Source organism: Paroedura picta, chromosome 1, assembly GCF_049243985.1.
Source record: "Paroedura picta isolate Pp20150507F chromosome 1, Ppicta_v3.0, whole genome shotgun sequence".
In the NCBI taxonomy this organism is placed as follows: Eukaryota; Metazoa; Chordata; class Lepidosauria; order Squamata; family Gekkonidae; genus Paroedura; species Paroedura picta.
In genome coordinates, this window is record NC_135369.1 from 180253919 (window position 1) to 180276162 (window position 22244).

The following is a 22244-nucleotide window of genomic DNA, read 5'->3' on the forward strand; positions in this document are numbered from 1 at the left end:
AAGAATCTCATTACACAGTTTTGAACTAGCCAAAGGTTTATCATCCAAAAAAACTGAAGCTATATAAAGATTAATGTATCAGAACAGGAACGTTCTCGGGACTCTGGCAATATTAACGCTATTCCATCTGTATTACGTTCCAGGATGATATCTTAAGACAAAAGCCCCGGTTGACTTTATTAGTTATTATTATTCCATAATTCGATGATATCAACAATACAAGAACGAAGGAGTGACGAGCGCAAGCAAAAAATGGAAATGGAGAAATACAAAAAAACATGGGAGGGAAAAGCTCATTTTTGAAAATGGGCTCAACCTAGAGAGACAGACTGAAGAATACAAGAGCTCTGAAGGATGAGGTCCCTCCACCCCAACAGCCAGTTCCACACAGTGGCCAACCCATTAACCTGGAGGGCCAATACACAGGACATGGAGGCCAAGGCCTTCCCTTGAAGCTGCCTCCCAGCACTGGTACTCAGAGATATGCTTCCTCTGCATGTGGAGGTTCTCTGTATCACCATTTATTTACCTGTTCACAGTGGGTTACAACATAAAATAGATCCTCACCAGATAAAACATTAAAGCCACAACATAAAGTCGTTCCCGGCCCCAAGGAAGCCCGCCTGGCCTCGACCAGGGCCAGGGCTTTCTTGGTCCTGGCCCCAACCTGGTGGGATGAGCTCCCGGAAGAGTTGAGGACCCTGCGGGAATTACCAGCATTCCGCAGGGCCTGTAAGACGGAGCTCTTCCGCTAGGCTTATAACTGAGGCCGGGCGGTAAGATCAGCCCCCTCCCTCACAAACTGGCGGTAGAGAGTGTCACCCCCCCCCTCCTGTAGTTGAGGATGCGGAGACCAAATGAGTAGATTAAGCCATCGTTGTTGCCACTATTGTAAATTTATTGGATTTTATTGTTATTTTATGGTTTTAGGGGACGGGGTTATGTAAGCCGCCTCGAGCCTTCGGGGGGAGGTGGGGTATAAATACAATAATAATAATAATAACCTGACGGCAAGAATAAGTCGATACATAAACATTCAACATCATCCCCCCCTCCCCTCCGATGCCTCAGGGTTAGACTTCCCAGGGTGCCGATTATCAAAAATGTTAGCAGTCAGTGATGGATTTCCTCTCTATTTATTTGTCTAATCTCCTTTTAAAGCCACCTACACTCTGGGCTACCACTATGCCCACTAGTAGTAAATTCCACTCTTTAAAGAAAGTGTTTCCTCTTGACCGTCTGGCGTTTACTGCCCATCAACTTCACTGGGAGCCCTTGAGTTCTAGTGGGATGGGACAGGGAGAACAAGTTGGCTTGAGATTCCAAATGGTCCCTGCAGAAATTAAAATAGCATAAGTCCCACTATGGATACTTGTGGGAACCCTCTGCTCACCTCCCTCCCTGGCAAGGACTCTCTGTTCAGTCCTCTCCACTTCCTGCCATTAAACCCATTCTTAAGCTTTAAGAGAACTCCTTCTTATACCAGGACTGCTAAGCTTATGGAGAATTCTCCGATGAGGGACCTTGCCAGAATCCTTTTGGTAGTCCAACTATATTAGGTTTACTTCAAAAAATATGTGGACAAAATGGAGAGGGTGCAGAAGAGAGAGACAAGGATGATCCGGGGCCAGGGGACCAAGCCCTATGAGGGAAGGCTGAGGGAGAAGAGGAAGTTAAGAGGGGACATGATGGTTCTCTTGAAGTATTCGAAAGGTTATCACTTCAAAGATGGCAGGGAGCAGGACAGGAGGGGACAGGACCCACATTGGGTTTAAACTTCAAGTACAACAATATAGGCTAGATATCAGGGAAATAATTGCTCAGTCAGAGCAGTTCAGCAGTGGAATGGGCTGCCTAAGAAGGTGGTGAGCTCCCCCTCACTGGCAGTCTTTAAGCAGTAGCTCGACAGATACTTATCCTGGATGCTTTAGGCTAATCCTGCAGGGGGTTGGACCAGAAGGACAGCACAGCCTCTTCCCACTCTATGATTCTACTGTGTCATTGCAAGCTACATGTTTGTTGACCTTCTCCGGAAACTCCAAAGAAGTTGGTGAAGCAGGAGTTGCAGAAGTGACCGATTTTCCCTCAGTGGGCTTTCTTCCTCAATTTGAGAAATGATTCTCTTTAGTTAGAGTTTTTGTTAATTCACCCAGAACAGAAGTGAGGCTAATAGGCCTGCAATTCTCTGGCTCCCCACCCCCCCACCCCCCGCCGGGACCCCTTTTTAAACGTTGCCGGTGATGACTACTACTTCCCAGTCATCTGGTATGAGGACTTCTCTTCTATCTGCAGCTCAGTCAGTCAGCCCTAACAAACACAAGCCATTCAAATGATCCAACAGAACTCGAACAATCTTGCATCTCCTACTACAAACGCTGCAGGAGAAAGCTCACCTCTCTTCTTCAGCCTGCCGTTTTTCCTCTTCGAATCTCTCTCTTTCTGCATTTAAGGTACTGCAGGTGATTTCCCTCAGTGTTTCCAGCATCACTTTAGTCAGGAGTTCATCGGCAGTAGAATCAGAGATCCTGGAGAGAGAAAGGAAATCCCCGTGAAGCCTCCCCTGAATGCACCCAATGCAAGGTTTCTAGCAGTACTGACCCTTCTCCGATCACCTGGCCCAGAAAGTTTGTTTTTAAATGGTAACTCCTTTGCTCACATTCCTTGTGCTTTGGATTCATCAATATCTGGTCCACGGACTAGCCGAATACTGTTCAAGTATTTTAAGTATTAACTTCACTAGAACACACTGTTAAATGGAGCTCTTCCACCAGGTCTATGGTTGAGGCTGGGGTCTGCGAGGTAGAGCGTGCCCCCCTGGGGAAAGGGTCCAAAGTAGACAGCACTCCTTCCATTCTCTATCATCTTGGTAGGTGGGGGGGGGGATTGGGACTTGTTGCTGCCATCTTGGGAATTTTTAAATGTCTTTTAGGGCAGTGGTCCCCAACCTTTTTATCACCGGGGACCACTAAACGCCGGGGACCACTCCATGCCGGGGACCACTCAATGCCTTTTACTGAGGCCCGGTGGCTATGGTAATGTTTAAACATCCCTTCAAAATAAGATACAGACACGCCACAACAATGAAGTGTGTTGTAAAGGGCTGGGGGGGAAGAAGTAGAAGAAAAAGAAGAGGAAGAGGAAGAGGAAGAGGAAGAGGAAGAGGAAGAAGTACTTTCAAGAGGCTTGATCTAGTTACAAAACAAATGAGTAAACTGTTACTGTGAGACACTGAGGTTAACTTTTAGTAAAGAGTTATTCCAGAAGTCGAGCTAGGTTTCCATAAATGTGAGGCTTTTACTTGGCACAGAAGGCAACATGCAGTTCCAATTTCTTGCTTTCTTTTCTTTTTTTAGTTTTGTTAGAATGCCTTTAAACCAATGACATCTGACATGATGCCCATGCAACAACCCCCCTCCCCTGTTCCAGGTATCATGTCAGTGCATCAACCAATGCACTAGAAACTATGGTCCTGCTAAGGTTTCTGAAGCAGAGATCCCCAAATTTGGGGAGCTTGCAGGCACGACTGGAATTCTAAGAGGGCATGGTGGAGTGAAGCAACAAAATGGTTGTTGCAAAATGGCTGACACAGGAGACTGAACCAGACACAAAATGATTTCTCTGGCTTAATTTGCAGTAACGCAGTGCAGATCATTGTGCTGTGATGGCATCTAGTGGCAAAGCTGCGTTTTTAAAAATCTGCACAGCCAGTCAAGTCTCCAGTGGTCAATCAGAAAACTTGCTGGGCAAAACACCTAACCCCATCCCAATTCCTAAAAATACTAGGTGGATATCTCAGTAAGTTGCCCAGACAGTTTTCCATCATCAATAGAACACAGTTTGAGTCCAGAGGCACCATTAAGACCAAGTTTTATTCAAGGTATAAGCTTATCCTTATCCATTGTTGTTCCTCTATATATTTGTGAAACAGAATAGGGCCAATCAGGGTGCAGCCAGCTTTGTCCTGATTGGCCCTGCCCATGTAGCTCCCCTCCACCATCCCTGGACTCTAGCCTCTTTGCTCTCAGACGCCTCAGTGCCTGGAGCCAGCAGCAGGTAAGGGGAGAGGCCCTGGGCAAAGGGTCGTGGTGGAGGGATAGCTAACAAGGGCCTCCCGGCTTGCTAGGCTGGGCCTGCTGACGAGGGCCTCCTGGCCTGCTGCCTGCCAGCTAAAGAGCTATGTCCCGGGCCTGTTAATGAGCTGCCCAGCCCCCACCCGCCCCACTTGATCCAGCTGCGAGCTGCAGCCCGCAGCCACCTTAAGCTGCCTGGCAAGGGGCCAGGTGAGGGGACCCTTTCAAGGCCTGTTCTTAGGAACGGGCTTTGAAACTAGTATCATGAATAAAACTTTCTTGGTCTTAAAGGTGCCCCTGGACTCAAACTTTGTTCCGCTGCTTCAGATCACTACAGTGACCTGTCTAAAACATGGAATGCTACTGCATTTCAATGAGCCAACCGATCATGACGGGCCTTGGCTGTTGTCACTCTGGGTGCAGCAATAGTAACTTTACCGTATTGCGGCGTGCACGTAAGCTGCCCCTGCAGTGCTGATTTCCCTGCATTCTGCTCCCAGCACATCTTGCACGAGCTCTTCAACCACTGCGGTGATGTCCTAGGAACAAAGAAGGAAGTGCTGAGAATTAGCAACCAGCAACCATAAACTTCACTCCCTTCACCCTGGCACTTAGGGTAACATTAAATGCTCAGACACATCCAGCGTGATGTGGTGGGCCTCTAATCTGGAGTTTGATTCCCCACTCTTCCTCCACATGCAGCCAGCTGGGTGACCTTGGGCCAGGCACCCTTCTCTCAGCCCCACCTCCCTTACAGGGTGTCTGTTGTGGGGAGAGGAAAGGGAAGGTTATTGTAAGCTGCACTGAGACTCTTTCAGGTAGAGAAAAGCGGCATATAAGAACCAACTCTTTTTCTACAGTTATATCAGGGCTCTCTCATCCTCCCCTCCCTCACAGGGTGTCTGTTGTGGGGAGAAGAAAGGGAAGGTGAATGTAAGCTGCTTTGAGACTCCTTCGGGTAGAGAAAAACGGGATATAAGAACCAACTCTTCTTCTTCTTCAGTAATATCAGGACTCTCTCAGACCGTTTACGCACTGGGAACTTCACTGCCCCAGCTCTCATGCAGGAGCACAAATCGGGGGCGGATGAGGCGCACTGGGCCAAATACTCCCCCGTGTCGGTGCAGGAAGAGGTGGGACAGCCTGCCACGACTAAAACTCCAGCCTGGAGTCCGGCATGAAACCTTCAGTGCATAATCAGTATCAGCCTCACCTCCCTCACAGGGTGTCTGTTGTGGGGAGATGAAAGGGAAGGCGAATGTAAGCCACTTTGAGACTCCTTCAGGTAAAGTGGGATATAAGAACCAACTCTCTTTCTTCTTCAGTAATATCAGGGCTCTCTCAGCCTCTCCTCCCTCACAGGGTGTCTGTTGTGGGGAGAGGAAAGGGAAGGCGAATGTAAGCCGCTTTGAGACTCATGAGGCCTGCTGGACATCCTTGGGCCAGTCACAGTCCTCTTAGAGCTCTCTCAGCCCCATCTACCTCACAGGGTGCCTGCTGTGGGGAGAGGAAGGCGGTTGTAAGCTGCCTGCAGACTCCTTTGGATAGTAAAAAGCAGGGTACAAAAAAACATTCCTCTTTGTTATATCAAATAAAGCAGCTCAGGCTTGCAAATTGTTAATACTTAAAGACAGCGTTAGAATGTTTTAAATAAATCAGTACAGAATGAGAAGGTGTTTTCCCGAAGTTGCTCACCGCGTCACAATAAACTGGCTGAGGTTTTGGAGGAGGAGGAGGAGGCAGCAGTGTTGGCTGTGGAAGAGGCTGAAAGGTGGAGACTGTGACCGAAGGCAAGGGGGCTGGCTGGAGTTGTAATGCCATGAGAGGAGGGGGGGCCAGACGTGGCTCTAAGTCCATATCACCTCCTTCTGCTCTTGCTTCTGTAGGTGGAAGAGAGAAAATATCCAGCTGCTTAGAAAGGTAAAGAATACTGCACCGACTTACACCCACGCATTGGAACATGTTATTATTATTAATATTAAAGAAGTTAAGCAGGACAGAGCTTATTCTAATAGCTGGGAATGATTAAGTAACTTCCAGACTTCGCCTCCGTCAGAAACAATTAAAAACTAAAAGATGCCCTCAGTTTTGGCATGTCTTGGGTTGGATCAAGACTAGGAATATGCGACAATGGCAACATTTACACATCTGATGCCCAACAGACTAACATTAGACTTCAGAAGGAAATGGAGCCCTATCCTAGTCCTAAACTACATAAAATGAGATGGAAAGAAACAACCGAGTTATAAAATGTTAATTGTCATATTATGGTTTTTTTCTCCCTTTTCTTCTTTCTAAAAGCTGTTTTCTAGAAAAGGATTTGATGCTTTTTTCCCCTCCAGTTCCATTTTGTATTATAAAATAGTAGTTTAATATCTTTGAGACAAGAGTTCTGTAATGTGCGATGTATTTTTTTAAATACAAATTTCTAATAAAAAAGACTAGGAATGGGCATGAGTTGAACCACAAAGCAAAATTCATCACGAATTTTGCCCTGTTCATGGTTTGCCAACGGAGGTTTGTGCTAGGCACAGTCATGAAGTTCCGCAAATCTTTAAAGATGTTCATGGTGGTTCATGGATGGAGCACAAAGCTGGGGTTTAAAGGGACTCTGGGTCTCTTTAAATCTCTGCTACTTTAAAGTTGTTTATGGTGGTTCATGGATGGAGCACAAAGCTGGGGTTTAACGGGACTCTGGGTCTCTTTAAAACCCTGCTATCTGTTCCCTGTAAAAGCACAAAAACAGACATTCAGTTGTTTCATGCTCTCCTGTGCAGTCCCTTTAAACCAGGGGTAGTCAAACTGCGGCCCTCCAGATGCCCATGGACTACAATTCCCAGGAGCCTCTGCCAGCGAATGCTGGCAGGGGCTCCTGGGGATTGTAGTCCATGGACATCTGGAGGGCCGCAGTTTGACTACCCCTGCTTTAAACTTTAAAGGGTCTGCACAAGAAAACCTCAAACAGCTATTTTTCAGGCGATCTTCTGCAGACCTTCTGGCCTTTGGATGTGAACGTTCCATCTCACCTGAGACACTCGCTTTCTGACTACCGCTGGCCAAATCTACCGCAGCACTCTCCCCGATGTATTTGTTTTGCCCATTGAAGCTGCTCACAGGTACATGGCAAGTCACGGCTGGCAGAGATCCTCCGCAGACAATTTCCCCAACTAGCCCAGTCAGCTTCTGGCTAACATATGGTGACTTCTTTGGTTTGGGTAAGCTTTCGGGTTCCAAAAAGGCTGAACGATTCAGCTCCACAAAACTGTAAAAGGAAAATGAAAGCATGAACCTATAAATTTAACATAAGATTTCCTCATGTTTAAACTGAGATACCTACCGTATCATGTACAAGTAAAATAAGAAGTATTTTTAACATTCGTGTTCTCCCCTCCCTCTCCTTTTCTTTACATTTACTTGCAGCCCGCACAACTCATTACAACCTGGGTTCTATAAATGTATGTTCATCAACTATCATCAAGTATGTTCATCTCACCGCGTCAGCCCCCTGACAAACGGAGCCCCCGGCAGCCGCGCTCCGCGCGAATGCCGAGAGCTCCGTCGTCTAGCGCCCGCTGCATTTAGGTGCAGCGGGCTTGATTACTAGTATAAATATAATAATTATAAATAAATAAAGTTGTTTCAAAATTTACAACTAGGCCTAGAACACATTAACACAGACCATGCTGTGATGTGGCTGCAGGGACAGAGGGCCGCTGTTCTTTGTGCCAATTCCAGTTTGGTCCCCCCAAACCCAGTGGCAGAACCAAGAGTACTTCCAGGCTATGCCCATGACAAGCAGCTGCTAGAGTTCTTGTTCCCACCCCCCAATATTTTGGCTCCACTTATCTCCCCAGATAACCACACTCTTATGATTTATTGACTGAGAGGCCACAAAGCTCGAATGCAACTAGTAACATATTTTAATCATCTGAGCCAGCTGGGTGTAGTAGTTAAGAGCAGCAGGTTCTAATCTGGTGAGCAAGGTGTGATTCCCAGCTCCTCCACATGTAGCCAACTTGGTGACCTTGGATTTCTCATAGCCCTAACAGAGCTGCTCTCACAGAGTAGTAACATCAGGGCTCTCTCAGCCCTACCTCCTTCACAGGGTGCCTGTTGTGCGGAGAGGAAGGGAAGGTGATTGTAAGGCCACTCTGAGACTCCTTTTGGTAGAGAAAAGCAGCATATAAGAACCAACTCTTCTTCACACTATAGCCACATTTTTTCAGTATTTAGATACAATGGTTTCTATTGGTGGGGGGGGAGTGGGGAGGGATAAACAGCAACTGGAGGAGATCTGCTGCCTTGAAGGAGAGATGTTGGTTTCGGTTACTCTCAGTCCCCATCCTGAAACATTTTCACATTCTTGTTGTGGCCCTTTAAGACATACTCCCTCTTTGAGCGAGTGCCCAGACCCAGGTCTTACCCATCAGACACGCTCAAGCCGTAGTAACTGATGAAGTCACTTGCACTTTCAGAGTCCCCAAACAGGAGCAGGCGAACCACGTTGTCCAGTGGAAAGATGGTTGACCTCTGGGCGTTCACGGTGTATGCAATATTGAGAGACTTCAGAGAATCTTTACGGATCTGGAAAAAAAAACATGTTTTAAAAGCTCCTGCTAATTGTTTTTGTCAAAAGCACACGATGTGCTCTTTCAAATAACTGTTTGGCTCCTCGCATGAAATGACTCTGAAACCGCCCATCATTTCATTTCGGATTCTTACACAAATATATCACTTAAGTGAATCCCCAAATTTCAGGACACGGTGGTTAAATATATTTAATCTCCAGGGATGCTGAACCGCAGGACGCAGTGTTTTGGAGAATCCACTCAAACCTTCTGTGAGCCCCATTTTTCTGGCTTTATCAAACTCCAATAAGTGAGACGGTAGCTATCTTTTCCAAGTGATTATATTAACTCCTGAGCTGCGGGCCCTGCGGGATCTCTCAGCATCCTGCAGGGCCTGTAAAACGGAGCTCTTCCGCCAGGTTAATAGTTGAGGCTGGGGTGGGTGAGGTAGATCGACGCCCCCCACCAGCGGTTTGAGTAGTGCATCATCAGACCTCCTTCTCTACCCCTCTAGTAGTGGGGGTTGGGAGTGGGTCTTCCACCATGTTGGGTTCTTTGGATGTCTTTTAATGAGTGTTTGAATGGGGATTTTATAAGACGTTGTAACCCGCCACAAGCCGGCCAGGGAGCGGTGGGGAATAAACCTGCTTATGCTTATGCTTATGCTAATCGTATCCAAAGGCCATATGCAATCTGAAGAGAAACCAGAGTATAAAATACCACCCCATATCATAGAATCATAGAATCATAGAAACCTAGAATCATAGAATCATAGAATCATAGAGTTGGAAGGGGCCATACAGGCCATCTAGTCCAACCCCCTGCTCTACGCAGGATCTGCCCTAAGCATTCTAAAGCATCCAAGAAAAGTGTGTATCCAACCTTTGCTTGAAGACTGCCAGTGAGGGGGAGCTCACCACCTCCCTAGGCAGCCTATTCTACTGCTGAACTAATCTGACTGTGAAAATTTTTTTCCTAGGCTATATATAGCCTATATCTAGCCTATATCGTTGTACTTGTAGTTTAAACCCATTACTGCGTGTCCTCTCCTCTGCAGCCAACAGAAACAGCATCCTGCCCTCCTCCAAGTGACAACCTTTCAAACACTTAAAGAGGGCTATCATGTCCCCTCTCAACCTCCTTTTCTCCAGGCTGAATACGTTCCCATTTCTTACCTGATTGAAATAGCAATGTAGTAAGCAGGCGTTCAAGTAAGAAGCTGCTTGTACAAGTTTGAAAAACCTCACAAAATTATTGCTGTTTAAGGCAGCAAAGGCTTGAACTGCAAATCTGACTTCAGTGGAGTTCCGCACTTCCGGCCGAAACTGTTGGACTTCCCTGTTGAGATAGGAAGAACAAGGGTTGCCTTATTTGAATTCCAATGACGGATGCGACGTACGTGGCCCAGGGGCCACAACGAAATCACACAGCAAGGAATGCCTAGGAAGAGTGACAAGATGTCTGAAATGATTGTACAGTTAAATTTGAAAAACTGCTCCATGGAGCTGGAGTGTTCATAGATGCAGTGTCTGTTCCACTTAATATTTCTGGTAAGGGCTTGAAGTAGGAGCTGGTCTCATCGCTTAAGTGCCACTCAACAACAACAAGCCTTTAATAGCATATAAAAGTGCAATACAAAGAGGGAAAGTGCAACAGGATCCACTGCTAGAGAAAACAAAGGCAAAGCAAGATATAAAAACTTTGCAACTGGTTCAATCAGATGTCAGGTTGAGAAGCACTGGGATAGTTTATTACCTGCCTGGATTGGATTGTATGCACTGTTATTGCATGTTTTATTAGTATAATACTGTATTTTAGGGTGTCGTAAATTTTGGTTTTAACAGATGTATCACATCATCTTATGCCGGTCTATGACTGTAATGCATGTCTGTCTGCTAATATTTCTTAACTGTACTATACCTTATGGCCATACTCCTATAATCTCTTATGATTTTGTTTGTACAGCCTGGTCTGAACAATTGTTAACAATACACTTTGACTTAGGCCAGGGGTAGTCAAACTGCGGCCCTCCCGATGTCCATGGACTACAATTCCCAGGAGCCCCTGCCAGCAAATGCTGGCAGGGGCTCCTGGGAATTGTAGTCCATGGACATCGGGAGGGCCGCAGTTTGACTACCCCTGAATTAGGCTTACATACTTGAATAAACCACTCAGATTGGGGGGGGGGGGGCATGAACGCATCAGAACCCTGCTTGTTCCAAGAAGAGAGAGATAACTGCTTTTGGGATCAGTGGAGACATTCAAAATGTGCTTATCCACTCTTAATACTCAGGGGGAGTGGTGATAAATGAAATGATTACAACCTTCTAACTGGGGATACTGTTACTGGAAATTGGCTTTAGTTCCACACTGGAGACCAAAGTCTGATCTCTGTTTCGGTATTAAGAAATGCTGTTTGCCATGTAACGTTCTACCTACACGGAACACAGGGGAAATGGTTCATAAAACCCTGCCAATGAAAGGGACCGTGTTAATACTGTGACCGTATGAAGATGCACCTGAGAATATCTCCTTTGTTGAGGTTCAGGAGGACGTTGTATCCCCTGAACTCGGCTTCATTCTTGCAGTAGATCTGCTTGTTGGCGAGGTCCTGATACATCTCCTTCAGGCTCTGGAGGCACTTAGTCATGTTCTCGTGGTTGATTTTGGCGTCAAAAGAGGACATTGGCTCTTCGCACAGGTGGTGGCAACAGTGGATGTGGAAACGAGTGCATTTCTCAATCAAGGAAACCGTCAGAGAACTGCAGAGATGCTGCTGGGTTATATCCTGGCCAAGGAAAATGCAAAAGCTTAATAAAACCAGAGTCCAGGAGCACCTTTAAGACTAATAAAGATTTATTCAAGGTGTGAGCTTTCGAGTGCAAGCGCTCTTCAGACAGCCTTTCTCAACTTGTTTACCGCTGAGAAACCCCTTAAATGTTCTTCGTGCTTTGAGAAACCCCAGAAGTGGCACAGTTGTGCAGAATGCGGTTGGGAAGCAGAGCTGTGTACATGCCCACTGTCAGGGTTCGAGGGGTCCGCTCCTCTTCTCTGCTCCGCCACGGTGTCGGCAGACGGGAAGGCAGGTCAGAATAGCACTTGAGGCAGATAGGCGATGTCTCAGAATGGAGTCCACCGGGAAACCCGGGTGGAACTCCCAGGCTCGTGATAGTTTTTTGCACTATCCCGAACCCCGCCTCCTCACTGACGCCGACCTCTCCTATTAAGTAGCTTTCCTCCCTTGCATCCCCCATCCACCGAACTCTTAAAGGAGACGCTCCGGCGTCTTGCATCCGTCGTTTCATTCTTGGACCGCTCCTCGCTCCTCTCCAGTCCTCCAACTGTAAGCACTGTTCCTCGTTGGGGACTCCCCCCGCTGTTACGCATGGCAGGATCCCTGCCTTATGCCTTGGCACACTGTCTTTTATAACCAATGGCACCCCACAATAGTCTAGGCTTAAGCTAAAGCCATGACACTGCTAGGGTCAGCCGAGCCAGGCCAGACTCCATCTTAGAAATCTTGCTCTCTGCCTTAGGTTTGGAATGACAGCCTTTGCCTGGCCCAGAGGTGCCTCTGGACTCAAGCTTGCACCAGCTCACCCCCCCCCCCCATTGTATTTCTAAGTGAGTGGACTGGCTTCCTCCTGTTTGCCTAAGGGCTCCTAGGAAAATCCTTTGTCTTGCAACATTTTTCTTACTTGGCCCCTCTGCCAGGGGATATTTCCCCCACATCCTGCCAGCGAGACCTGATGGCTCTCTTCCTCAGAGCCATTAATACCTTTATCCAAATCCATTTACAGCCATCACCCCCCCACTTGGCCAGGTATTGTCCTAATCTCTGGGGACCCTGGAAACTTCCAGCACATGCTTACCTGAGCCTTGTCACGTAGCCCCCCTCCCCAAAACCCCATAAAAACTGTGGCTTCACACAGCCACTCTGAGTGTCTTCCAACCCGGGACCTCCCACGCTGGTTCGTGCTTCTTCCTCTGACCCACCACTCCTCGGACAGGTAACTATCAAGCCTTCCACTCTTCCTCCCCCTTCTCTATATGACTGCTTGTATGTGTGTTAGCTATTTGTGTGTACTTTTGTTATTTTCCTTTCAATAAAAGCTTATATTAATATTTTACCATTTAAATCTGTGTTTGCCTTGAGTTCCTACAGGTGTAATAAACCCTCGTATACAAAGGTAACGATCCGATAACGCTAAGTTACCCCCCTCTCGCAGCATTTGAGCTAATATTCCCCACAAGCTCAAAGATACGTGTTTTAGGACACGTGTTCAGCAATTTGGGTAACACCGCCGAGGACTCCCTTAGACCCGGCTCTGCAGGGTTGGATAAAGGTCCGGGTGACACGCCTCTCGCTGGTGGGCCCCCGGGTAGGAGCGGCGAAGTCAGGGAAACCCTGACACCCACGCAGGGCCCTTCCCCTTCCTGGCCCATAACTGGCCATTTTGGGAGGGGGCGGGTCAGGCTGACATGACTTTTCATGATCAAAACTCCCATCCATTCAGGAAACCCTTCCGGAGCCATCAAGTAACCCCAGGGTTGAGAGCATCTGGCTTAAGACTACAAAAACGCCATGTTTGACTCTGATTGCACCTTTTTCACTGCACCGTTAAAAGCATTCTAGGGTTCTGCCACTTTCTAGACCCACCTGGCTCCTGCTGCACTCAGAACGAAGGCACATTTAATTAAGATTACATATTTAATCCTGAATACTCATCCCTGCCCCCTGAAATATGAAATGGCATCCTGCCATCTTCCATGCTCCAAGGCTACTTCTATCCAAACGGCTGTCATTTTCTAATATTCTGCTTGTCCGACCCAAGAGCCCCCGGCCAAAGTAGTTACCTTCCTGATCCCGCGGGTCCTGTTCCACACAAAATCGTACCACTCCCGGAAGTTCCCTTCTCCCTTGTCCATGATTTGAGTGACTAAGTAGTCCATGGTCATACTCAGCACTTCCAAAGGCCTCAGCTCATGGGGCAGAGGCTCCTCCTGGTCAGCTGAGGACCTGCTGTACTCCTTTATGGCGGCTGCATGGTCAACCTCAGAAGAGGAGAAAGAAGAAACCCTCAGTACCATTCAGCTACGTTCCACTCGAAAGAAAAGACAAGCGCTGGAGAGCAGTCACGGCTATATGTTCTCTCTTGTTGCTAAGAAAGCTAGTGAAACAAGCCCCTCGGTACCTTGTCCGTTCCGGGAATCACTTCAAAGACGCTGAGCTGGTTCCTCGTCTCTCTCATGTACCGTTCTTTCTCTGGGCACATGTCCGGGCACGTGCCGATAAAAGTCTGGGTGAGATCTGTGCGTTTCACCCGAACTAAAAGGAAGGAGACCGGCATTTAGGCAGCAGGGGGGATTTCCAACCCAACTTGGGGGAATAAATGAACTACTGATCATTATCTAAGCTGGAGGGCAACATGATTTTTATAGGGTGTGTTAGGGGAGAACCAACTGGCACGTGCTAAATCATGCAGGTACCATTTTTCCTGGGTAGCCTTTTTCAAGCTTTTGAATATAGAAGAACCCTTGAAATAATCTCTCAGGCTTCAAGGGGGCCCTGGAAGTGATGTCACCTGGCCACGCCTCCCTGACACACCCTCGAAAGGAATGGCATCGGAAGCCCCATCACCCGTGTTTTGAGGAGGACTGAGGGGAGAAGAGACAGGAGGTGGTTTAAGCAGGGAGTAGGTGTGCAGGCCCTGGCCCCTCCCTGGTGCAGAAACCAGAAAAGAACTCATGCTTGTAAGGAGCAATGGAAGTGGCTGCTTCCATAGCATGTGGCTGAGTCCATTAAGGCCGAAGGGGAAAGGCTGCAGAAACCCTCTGGAGCTCCTGCAGATCCCTGGGGGTCCACGAATCTGCTCGAGTGCGATACTCGAGATGGCTACAGAGGATGTGGCCTTAACCTGCATGGCCCACACTAGCCCAATCTTGTCAGAAGCTAAGAAGGACAGACCCTGCTAAATACTTGGATGGGAGACCACACCAGGGAAGTCCGAGGTGGCTACACAGAGGCAGATAATGGCAAACCACCTCTGTCTCTTGTCTTTAAAACCCTATTGGGTTACCATGCGTCACTGGTGATTGAATGGCACTTTCCAGCACCGCAAAGAATGCGAGTGTTTCATAACCGAGTGGGCCCAACCAGCCACAGGGCTTCTCCCACTCCCCGGAAGGCGCTACGAGCTCTCACCTTGCCGCATGATTTTATCTCTCTGGTCAAGAAGGCGGTACTTGTCTTCAGAGGACTCGGCTACCATGCCTATCAGATTACTGAAAGACGAAGCGGATGCTTCCAAGTTCTCCAAACCGTGGCTTTCAGACCCAGAATCAAAGGTGTCCACCTCAAACTGCAGAGACTTTTTAAGACCAGGCTTCTTAACTGGAGAGCTAGAAAAGAAAAAAAAGTTGTTATTAAGAAGTTGTTTTTTAAATCCTGGTTTTCACTACCCGAAGGAGTCTCAAAGCGGCTTACAATCGCCTTCCTTTCCTCTCCCCCCGCAACAGACGCCCTGTGAGGTAGGTGGGGCTGAGAGAGCTCTGAGAGAACTGTGACTGGTGCAAGGTCTCCCAGCAGTCCTCATGAGCCTCAAAGTGGCTTACAATCGCCTTCCCTTTCCTCTCCCCTCAACAGACACCCTGTGAGGTAGGTGGGGCTGAGAGAGCTCTGAGAGAACTGTGACTGGTGCAAGGTCTCCCAGCAGTCCTCATGAGCCTCAAAGTGGCTTACAATCGCCTTCCCTTTCCTCTCCCCTCAACAGACGCCCTGTGAGGTAGGTGGGGCTGAGAGAGCTCTGAGAGAACTGTGACTGGCGCAAGGTCTCCCAGTAGTCCTCATGAGCCTCAAAGTGGCTTACAATCGCCTTCCCTTTCCTCTCCCCACAACAGACACCCTGTGAGGTGAGTGGGGCTGAGAGAGCATTGAGAGAATTGTGACTGGCCCAAGGTCACCCAGCTGGCTGCATGTGGAGGAGGAGTGGGGAATCAAACCTGGCTCACCAGATTAGAGGCTACCACTCTTAACCGCTAGGCCATGCTGGTTCCCTTGAAGGAGCAACAGCCTTAACCCATCAACATCATGGGACCAGTAGCTGATACAGAAATTCCCCTTAACAGAGCTCTGTGCTTGTCTTCCCCTTTGCACAGAGGCACCATGTCATGCCGTTAGGAAGAACGTGAGGATTGCACATACTTCCTTTCTCTCTAGCCACCCCTCTCCTCTCCTAATGATGTTGACCTCATAAAGAAACCCCTGATATATTCTTCAGGCTTTGAGAAACCCCAGAAGTGGTACAATCGTGCAGAATATGGTTGGGAAGCAGAGCTGTGGACACGCCCACTCAGTGCCCCTCCCTCCCACTCCCTCCAGGCCCGTCATTGGCCATTTTTGGGGAGGATTGGTCAACATGACCATATCTCGTCATATCACTTGATAAATATTTAACGAATGTAAAAAATATATTCAAAATTAATAAACTCCCATTCAGGAAACCCTTCCAAACCCATCAAGAACCCCCAGGTTTCCATTAAACCCTGGCTGAGAAAGCCTCGTATAAAGGAATACATGCATGTGTGTATATCCACACAGAAAGTCATTCATGACAACAATGGGCTGCAATACCCATGCGGATGAGTTGCATGCTGCCCTAGAGCCGTAAAGCGCTCAGAACTGCCCTACAAAACAATCTTATTGCTGCAGGCTACCTTCTGCTCTATAGGTCTCCCACCCAAAAAGATTTTTCTCACCTAGATAACCCTGCAAATACCTGCCTTTTGCTCAAAAGGCTCCCAGCAGTCGTGGAGCGGATGAAAGACTTGCTTTGCGAGGAATGCTGATGACTCGGCTGGTCGGTTTTCTGCCGTCCTTCGCTTACGTTTCCCGCCTGCTCCTTGGTTGAATAATCTCCCTTATTAGGACCTTGGCATACAGAGACAGAAGACTCTTACTATAGCTTCTCTTCCACACATACTCACGTGCTTGTTTGCTGAATTCTAAGAAAAATTAACAACACCAACTGATCCAAAAATTACCCCACTCACACTCTCTATAGAGGAGGAGAAGAAGAAGAGTTGGTTCTTATATGCTGCTTTTCTCTACCCGAAAGAGCCTCCAAGCAGTTTACAATTGCCTTCCCTTCCCTTCACCCAGTGAAGTAGGTGAGGCTGAGAAAGCCGTGATATTACTGCTTGGGCAGTGGCGAGCCCAAGGTCACCCAAGGTCAATGTTGTGGCAAGCCCAAGGTCACCCAGCTGGCTGCATGTGGAGGAGCAGGGAATCAAAACTGGTTTGCCAGATTAGAAGTCTGCACTCCTAACCACTACACAAAGATGGCTATTCCCCTGCCATTAAATGGCATAACCTGAAACAAAAGTAACGTTCTAAGTAAAAACCATCTCCCTTAATTCTCCCCAACAGAAACAGCTATACTTTATCCCGTCCTATTTTGAAATAACCTTCCTTTCAACCTTAGAACCTGTTTTATTAATCAACTCTGTGCGATCTCGTATTTTCACCTTTTTAATCTCTTTGGTTTCTGATTATTCATCTTAAAACCTCCTAACACACCAAATTCATTTAACTTAGCCAGGGGTAGTCAAACTGCGGCCCTCCAGATGTCCATGGACTACAATTCCCAGGAGCCCCTGCCAGCGAATGCTGGCAGGGGCTCCTGGGAATTGTAGTCCATGGACATCTGGAGGGCCGCAGTTTGACTACCCCTGAACTTAGCCATTAATAAATTCCCTTTCGGGGATCTTCCAGATCCCCTTGCAAATGCCTGTCAAGACTAGAGAGGGAAAAATAAAGCACAACACGTGGGGACAAATTTGTAATGGGAAGAAACCCTGTCCCTGCATGACCTGATCTCCCATAAGCAGGAGGCATAACTTGTCCAAGTCTGCCCAAAGCCTAAAGGAGTCTCTGCAACTACAGGTACCTTTTCCCTGAAAAGTCCCTCCCACCACCACCACCACCACCACCACCACCACGACCAGCCCCTGCAAGTAGGCAACATTTTGTAACTATCAAATTGCAGCAACTTACTTGGTTTCTTCTTGAGCCAAAATGTCACTATGTCATTGTGCAGCCCTTTGGCTTTCTTTCTAGCCAAAGCAGCAGATGCCTGAAAAACAGCACAGAGATCCATTTCAGATAAGAACAGCATAACAGAAGGAGAGCTGTGTTTTTGTACCTCGTTTTTTACTTCCTGAAGGGGGTCTCAAAGCGGCTTACAATCGCCTTCCCCTTCCTCTCCCCACAACAGACACCCTGTGAGGCAGGGGAGGCCGAGAGAGCTTTAAGGGAACTATGACTGGACCAAGGTCGCCCAGCTGGCTGCACGTGGAGGACTGAGGAATCAAACCTTGTTTAGTAAAGATTATATGTTCACTAAGCTGAGGTCAACAGTGGCTTATCTCAGGTCGGACTTCAACATTTGTATCTCTTCCCTCCTGCCCCCAAACAATCAACAGGGCTACACAGCAAGGTCTCATTCCAAGTTGCGAGGGTGATGACTTCCCCCCCCCCCATGCACAGAAGACTAGTGAGGAAAAATTCCACCAACGGTCCACAGCAGAGAAAGCGGCACATGCATCGGTGCACCTCCACCCCGGTAATAACAGAACCCACCCTTATTTAAAGCTGTTGATCTGGCAGCCTAAGGCTTTACGGATTGAGTGGCACCGTTTAGTGAAGTAAACACCCACCACCAGGAGTCCAGCTGCCAGCAGTCTCTCTGAGGAAGTGACCTATTATTATTATTATTATTATTTAGATTTATACCCCGCCACTCCCCTAAGGCTCGTGGCGGGTAACAGCACATAAACCCCCCCCCCCCAATAAAAACCCCTAATACATAACACATCAACCAACCCAACACGGCGGCATTATCCAAGGAGGAGACCAGGGATGGCGTGAAGGACTGCAGAAGAGGGGGACCCAATCACACCAAGTGGCACCGGCCTCCGCCATAAGCCTGGTGGAAGAGCTCCGTTTTGCAGGCCCTGTGGAAAGCTGGTAAATCCTGGAGAGCCCGCAGCTCTTCCGGGAGCTCATTCCACCAAGTAGGGGCCGGGGCCAAAAAGGCCCTGGCCCTGGTCGAGGCCAGACACGCCTCCCAGGGACCGGGGAACTCTGGTACGGCCTGGGGGGGGTCATGTTTTTTTTCTCAACTCTTACTTTTCTTTCCAGCCAACATGAGGCAGAGCTGCCACAGAAATAGTAAAGGCAGGGGGAGGGAGCAAAAGGAGGGTTATGGGCATGGGTGGTGATGTCATTTCCGGGGGCGTGGCCAGTTGAAATCACCTCGAAGTCTGAAAAATTACAGTATTTGCTGGCGTATAAGACTACTTTCCCCCCCTGAAAAACATGCCTCCAAGTGGGGGGGGGGTCGTCCTATATGCCGGGTGCACTTCAGTTGGGATAGACACAGCAGGCCATAGTGGCCCATAGTACAGTAATGTAATGTAACAAACTCTATATTTTGAGTGGAAATGTTGGGGGGTCATCTTATACGCCCAGTTGTCTTATACGCCGGCAAATACGGTAATTCTGGGGCTCATGCATGGTCAAGTGGTTGGAGAATGCTGGGTTAGTATGTTGGACTGGGATCCAGGAGACCGAGGTTTGAACCTGCAGGCTGCCCAGGAAGCATACTGGGTGACCTAGGGACAGTCGCACAGACTCAGCCAACCCTCCCTGACAGGGTTACGACTAGTATGAAACGATTAGTAAGCACTATGTTCAACAAGGCGTACTTTAAATTCTTCAAACACCACAGGAAATTTAAGCTTGACCATAGAAGAAGCATTGCATATGATTTCAATTTTCCCCAAATTGTTGCCTGGGAAAAGTTAAAAACAAAAAGAAAAAACAGATCTCATGCATCCAATATTTCCAGAAATGTTCAACCACTGATTGTCCATCAAAAACTCACATGATCCAAACAATGCACAATGGCCAGCTTTTTACTTCTGTTGGTATAAATACGGTGGACTTTAACGAACTTCTTGAAGTGCTTCTCCAGGACAGTTCTGTCGTTTAGATAATCAGGAATATTTTTGCACTGGAAAGCTTTTAGTTCACTCGATGGCAAGCCCCCAAGGCTTTCTGTGCTCCCGCTGTTCCGATTTCGACGCGAGGGATTTGAGACAGAAGACTCTGAAAGGGGAGGGGGGGGTACCTTTTTAAAATATCATAGAACTTGATGTGGAGAAAAAAAATTAAACATACATATTTGAATGCCTGCATACCATTATGTCTGCACACTGATAAAGGATGGAAATGGTAGCAACATCATCATAAAAAACTACATTTTGGGCGGAGACATGGCACTTGGATAGCTTGAATACTTCGAGCTCCTGTTCCACTGAGGGTCAATTGCTGCTGTGATTGACAGAATCGGGTTTTGGGTACGCTAACCCACCCACTATCTACCCAGGAATTCCTTGTGAATCTCTGGGGCCTCTCTGATCCGCAGGGAATTTAATATCCCATGGACCACAAGGTCAGTGTGAACACAGACAGGCAAGCGCCGACGCCATTTTAAAGCTTTTTTCTTTCTCTTTAACTCTACGCTGTAATCTACAAAGCTCTTTATTTTAATCTACAAAGCTAACTGGATATTTCCCTGCAAGACTTTCGACTCACCACAACTCCGGAGTGAAAACAACTGGCAGACATCAGATCGAGCCTACAAACAGTGAGTGGGGGTTTCCCCCGGCACCTCCTCCCTTGGAACAAACTCTTGGCGTGGAAAAACTGCATTTTGGGTATAGTGTGTACACGTTGTACCACATACTTCTGTTCTGTCCTAAGCTTGATCTATATCGTGGCCCTTTAGCTAACTATCTGAAGAAACTGAAATTCACCTGTGTTAATGAGAAACATTGGATTAAAATTAAACTAAATGTGACGGACTCAGCAACTATTACAAAGATAGCTAAGTTTTTGCTGGGAATTTAAAATGAAAATCTTTTTACGATAAATTTTACATCTGGAACTGTTTGAAATTTTCTTTTTATGCTTTGCAATGTTATGCCAATAAAGGTACTCCGAATCTCAATGATCTTTTATGCACTGGAGGTTTCATGCTGGGCTGCAGGCTGGAGCTTTAGTGGTGGCAGGTTGCCCCACCTCTTCCTGCACCCACACGGGGGAGCATTTGGCCTGGTGCACCTCATCCGCCCCCTGATTTGTGTTCCTGCACAGGAGCTGGGGCAGTGAAGTTCCCAGTGCATAAACGGCCAATCTGGTAGCAACATCTTCATAAAAAACTACATTTTGATCTTCCGTGTTGCTAATGAATATTTTTGTTACTTACTTTCCTTCTGCTTCGCCTTATTTTCTTCCTCTTTCTGTAATGCGGATGGCCTGGCCAGTGCCAAACCAGACTGGCTTCCCCCTGCAGCGCTCATCTGTTCCAGCTCTCCAGGCTCTAGGGAGGCCCTCTCCATTTTGGACTCTTTCTTAGGACGCCCACTGTCTTTATTGCTCTTCAGGACGTCTTGCAATGTTACGCTGAAGAGGCCCCCTACCCGAGGCCGAGTGAGCCTCACCAGTCGCTTACTGGAGGAGTAGTCACTCCTGGACTGAAGCTCTGGCTCCTCTGCAGTATCGTAATCGCATCTCCTCGGGGAATGATCTTGCTCTTCTTTTCTTTTCATTCCCTTCTCGACCGGCTCGCTTGGAGTTGCAAAGTCCTCATGCTCCGGTCTGCCCGACACGCCCGACATGTAAGAAAAAGCAGCAAAGCTGCTACTAGGATTGGCAAAGGGATTTATCGGTCCTTTTTTAGCATCCTCGGCCGTTTTGCCTTGTGAAGCAGCAGGGAAGGAAGATGACAGAGCGGGATTGTTGCTTACTGGTTTTGAAAAGCTGAAATGCGGAGTGGCGCCTGAGCTGCTGGTTTCCTGGGCAATGCCAAAGGGGGCCAGCCTCCCAGACCCGCTCTCGCCCGGAAAGGAAAACGTGAATGGATTGGGGATGATTTGGGGTTGCGTTTTCTCTGGTTCGGAGCTAATTCCAAAAATGGGCTTGAACACTGCATTCTCAGGAGTTTTGAAGCTAAAATCTGGCCCCGAGAAGACGCTGCCTGAACCGTCTCCAGATGTATTTCCGAACTTCAAAGATGGCTGAGACGTCCCGAGATTCGTCGGTGGCTTAAAACTGAATTCTTGCTTGCCGGCAATGGACGAGCTGGTTGGCGTGGAAGTAGTCACGAACATGGTCGAGTGCCCAAACGGATGAGACTGCGTAAACCCCAGCGGCTGGCCAAATCCCAAAGTGTGACCCAATGGACCACCTAGTTCGGAAGTTCTTGTGAAGTCAGGTGGGGACGGGAAGGCTGGATTCTTTACCCCTCCTCCACTGTTGGGTCCAAACAGCGAGAGCTGACCAAACTGGAGCGGTGGCTGAACCTGAATCATGCCAGGAGAACTCTTCAATGGTGCCTGGAAAACTCCAGGTGGTTGGCCACCGAAAGGAGCGTTAGGGTTCATCTTCACAAGGTATCTCCACAACAGTGACCACACCAAGCGCCGGACAACTTCCCGCTCCTATTCCAAGGACCTGCAATACAATCATAAAAACGATTTC

At 47.8% G+C, this 22244-nt stretch overlaps 1 protein-coding gene across 2 annotated transcripts in view; it reads right to left on the reverse strand.

Moving 5' to 3' along the window:
• The window catches only part of MCM3AP (minichromosome maintenance complex component 3 associated protein), a 45147-nt gene that overhangs the window by 20795 nt on the left and 2108 nt on the right, over positions 1 to 22244 (reverse strand). Inside the window, exons 2-15 of one of the 2 annotated variants that reach the window (XM_077314167.1) lie at positions 20971 to 22217; positions 19585 to 19808; positions 17694 to 17772; positions 16421 to 16568; positions 14844 to 15040; positions 13834 to 13967; positions 13496 to 13693; positions 11158 to 11426; positions 9814 to 9976; positions 8494 to 8654; positions 7097 to 7332; positions 5766 to 5950; positions 4509 to 4609; positions 2394 to 2525 (exon numbers count right to left, since the gene is read on the reverse strand). In XM_077314167.1, coding sequence (XP_077170282.1) covers positions 2394 to 2525; positions 4509 to 4609; positions 5766 to 5950; positions 7097 to 7332; positions 8494 to 8654; positions 9814 to 9976; positions 11158 to 11426; positions 13496 to 13693; positions 13834 to 13967; positions 14844 to 15040; positions 16421 to 16568; positions 17694 to 17772; positions 19585 to 19808; positions 20971 to 22147 — 3404 coding nt within the window. In that variant the 5' untranslated portion in view covers positions 22148 to 22217. Of the gene's footprint in view, positions 1 to 2393; positions 2526 to 4508; positions 4610 to 5765; positions 5951 to 7096; positions 7333 to 8493; positions 8655 to 9813; positions 9977 to 11157; positions 11427 to 13495; positions 13694 to 13833; positions 13968 to 14843; positions 15041 to 16396; positions 16569 to 17693; positions 17773 to 19584; positions 19809 to 20970; positions 22218 to 22244 lie in introns of both variants that reach the window. The other variant, XM_077314158.1, reaches the window with a different exon arrangement.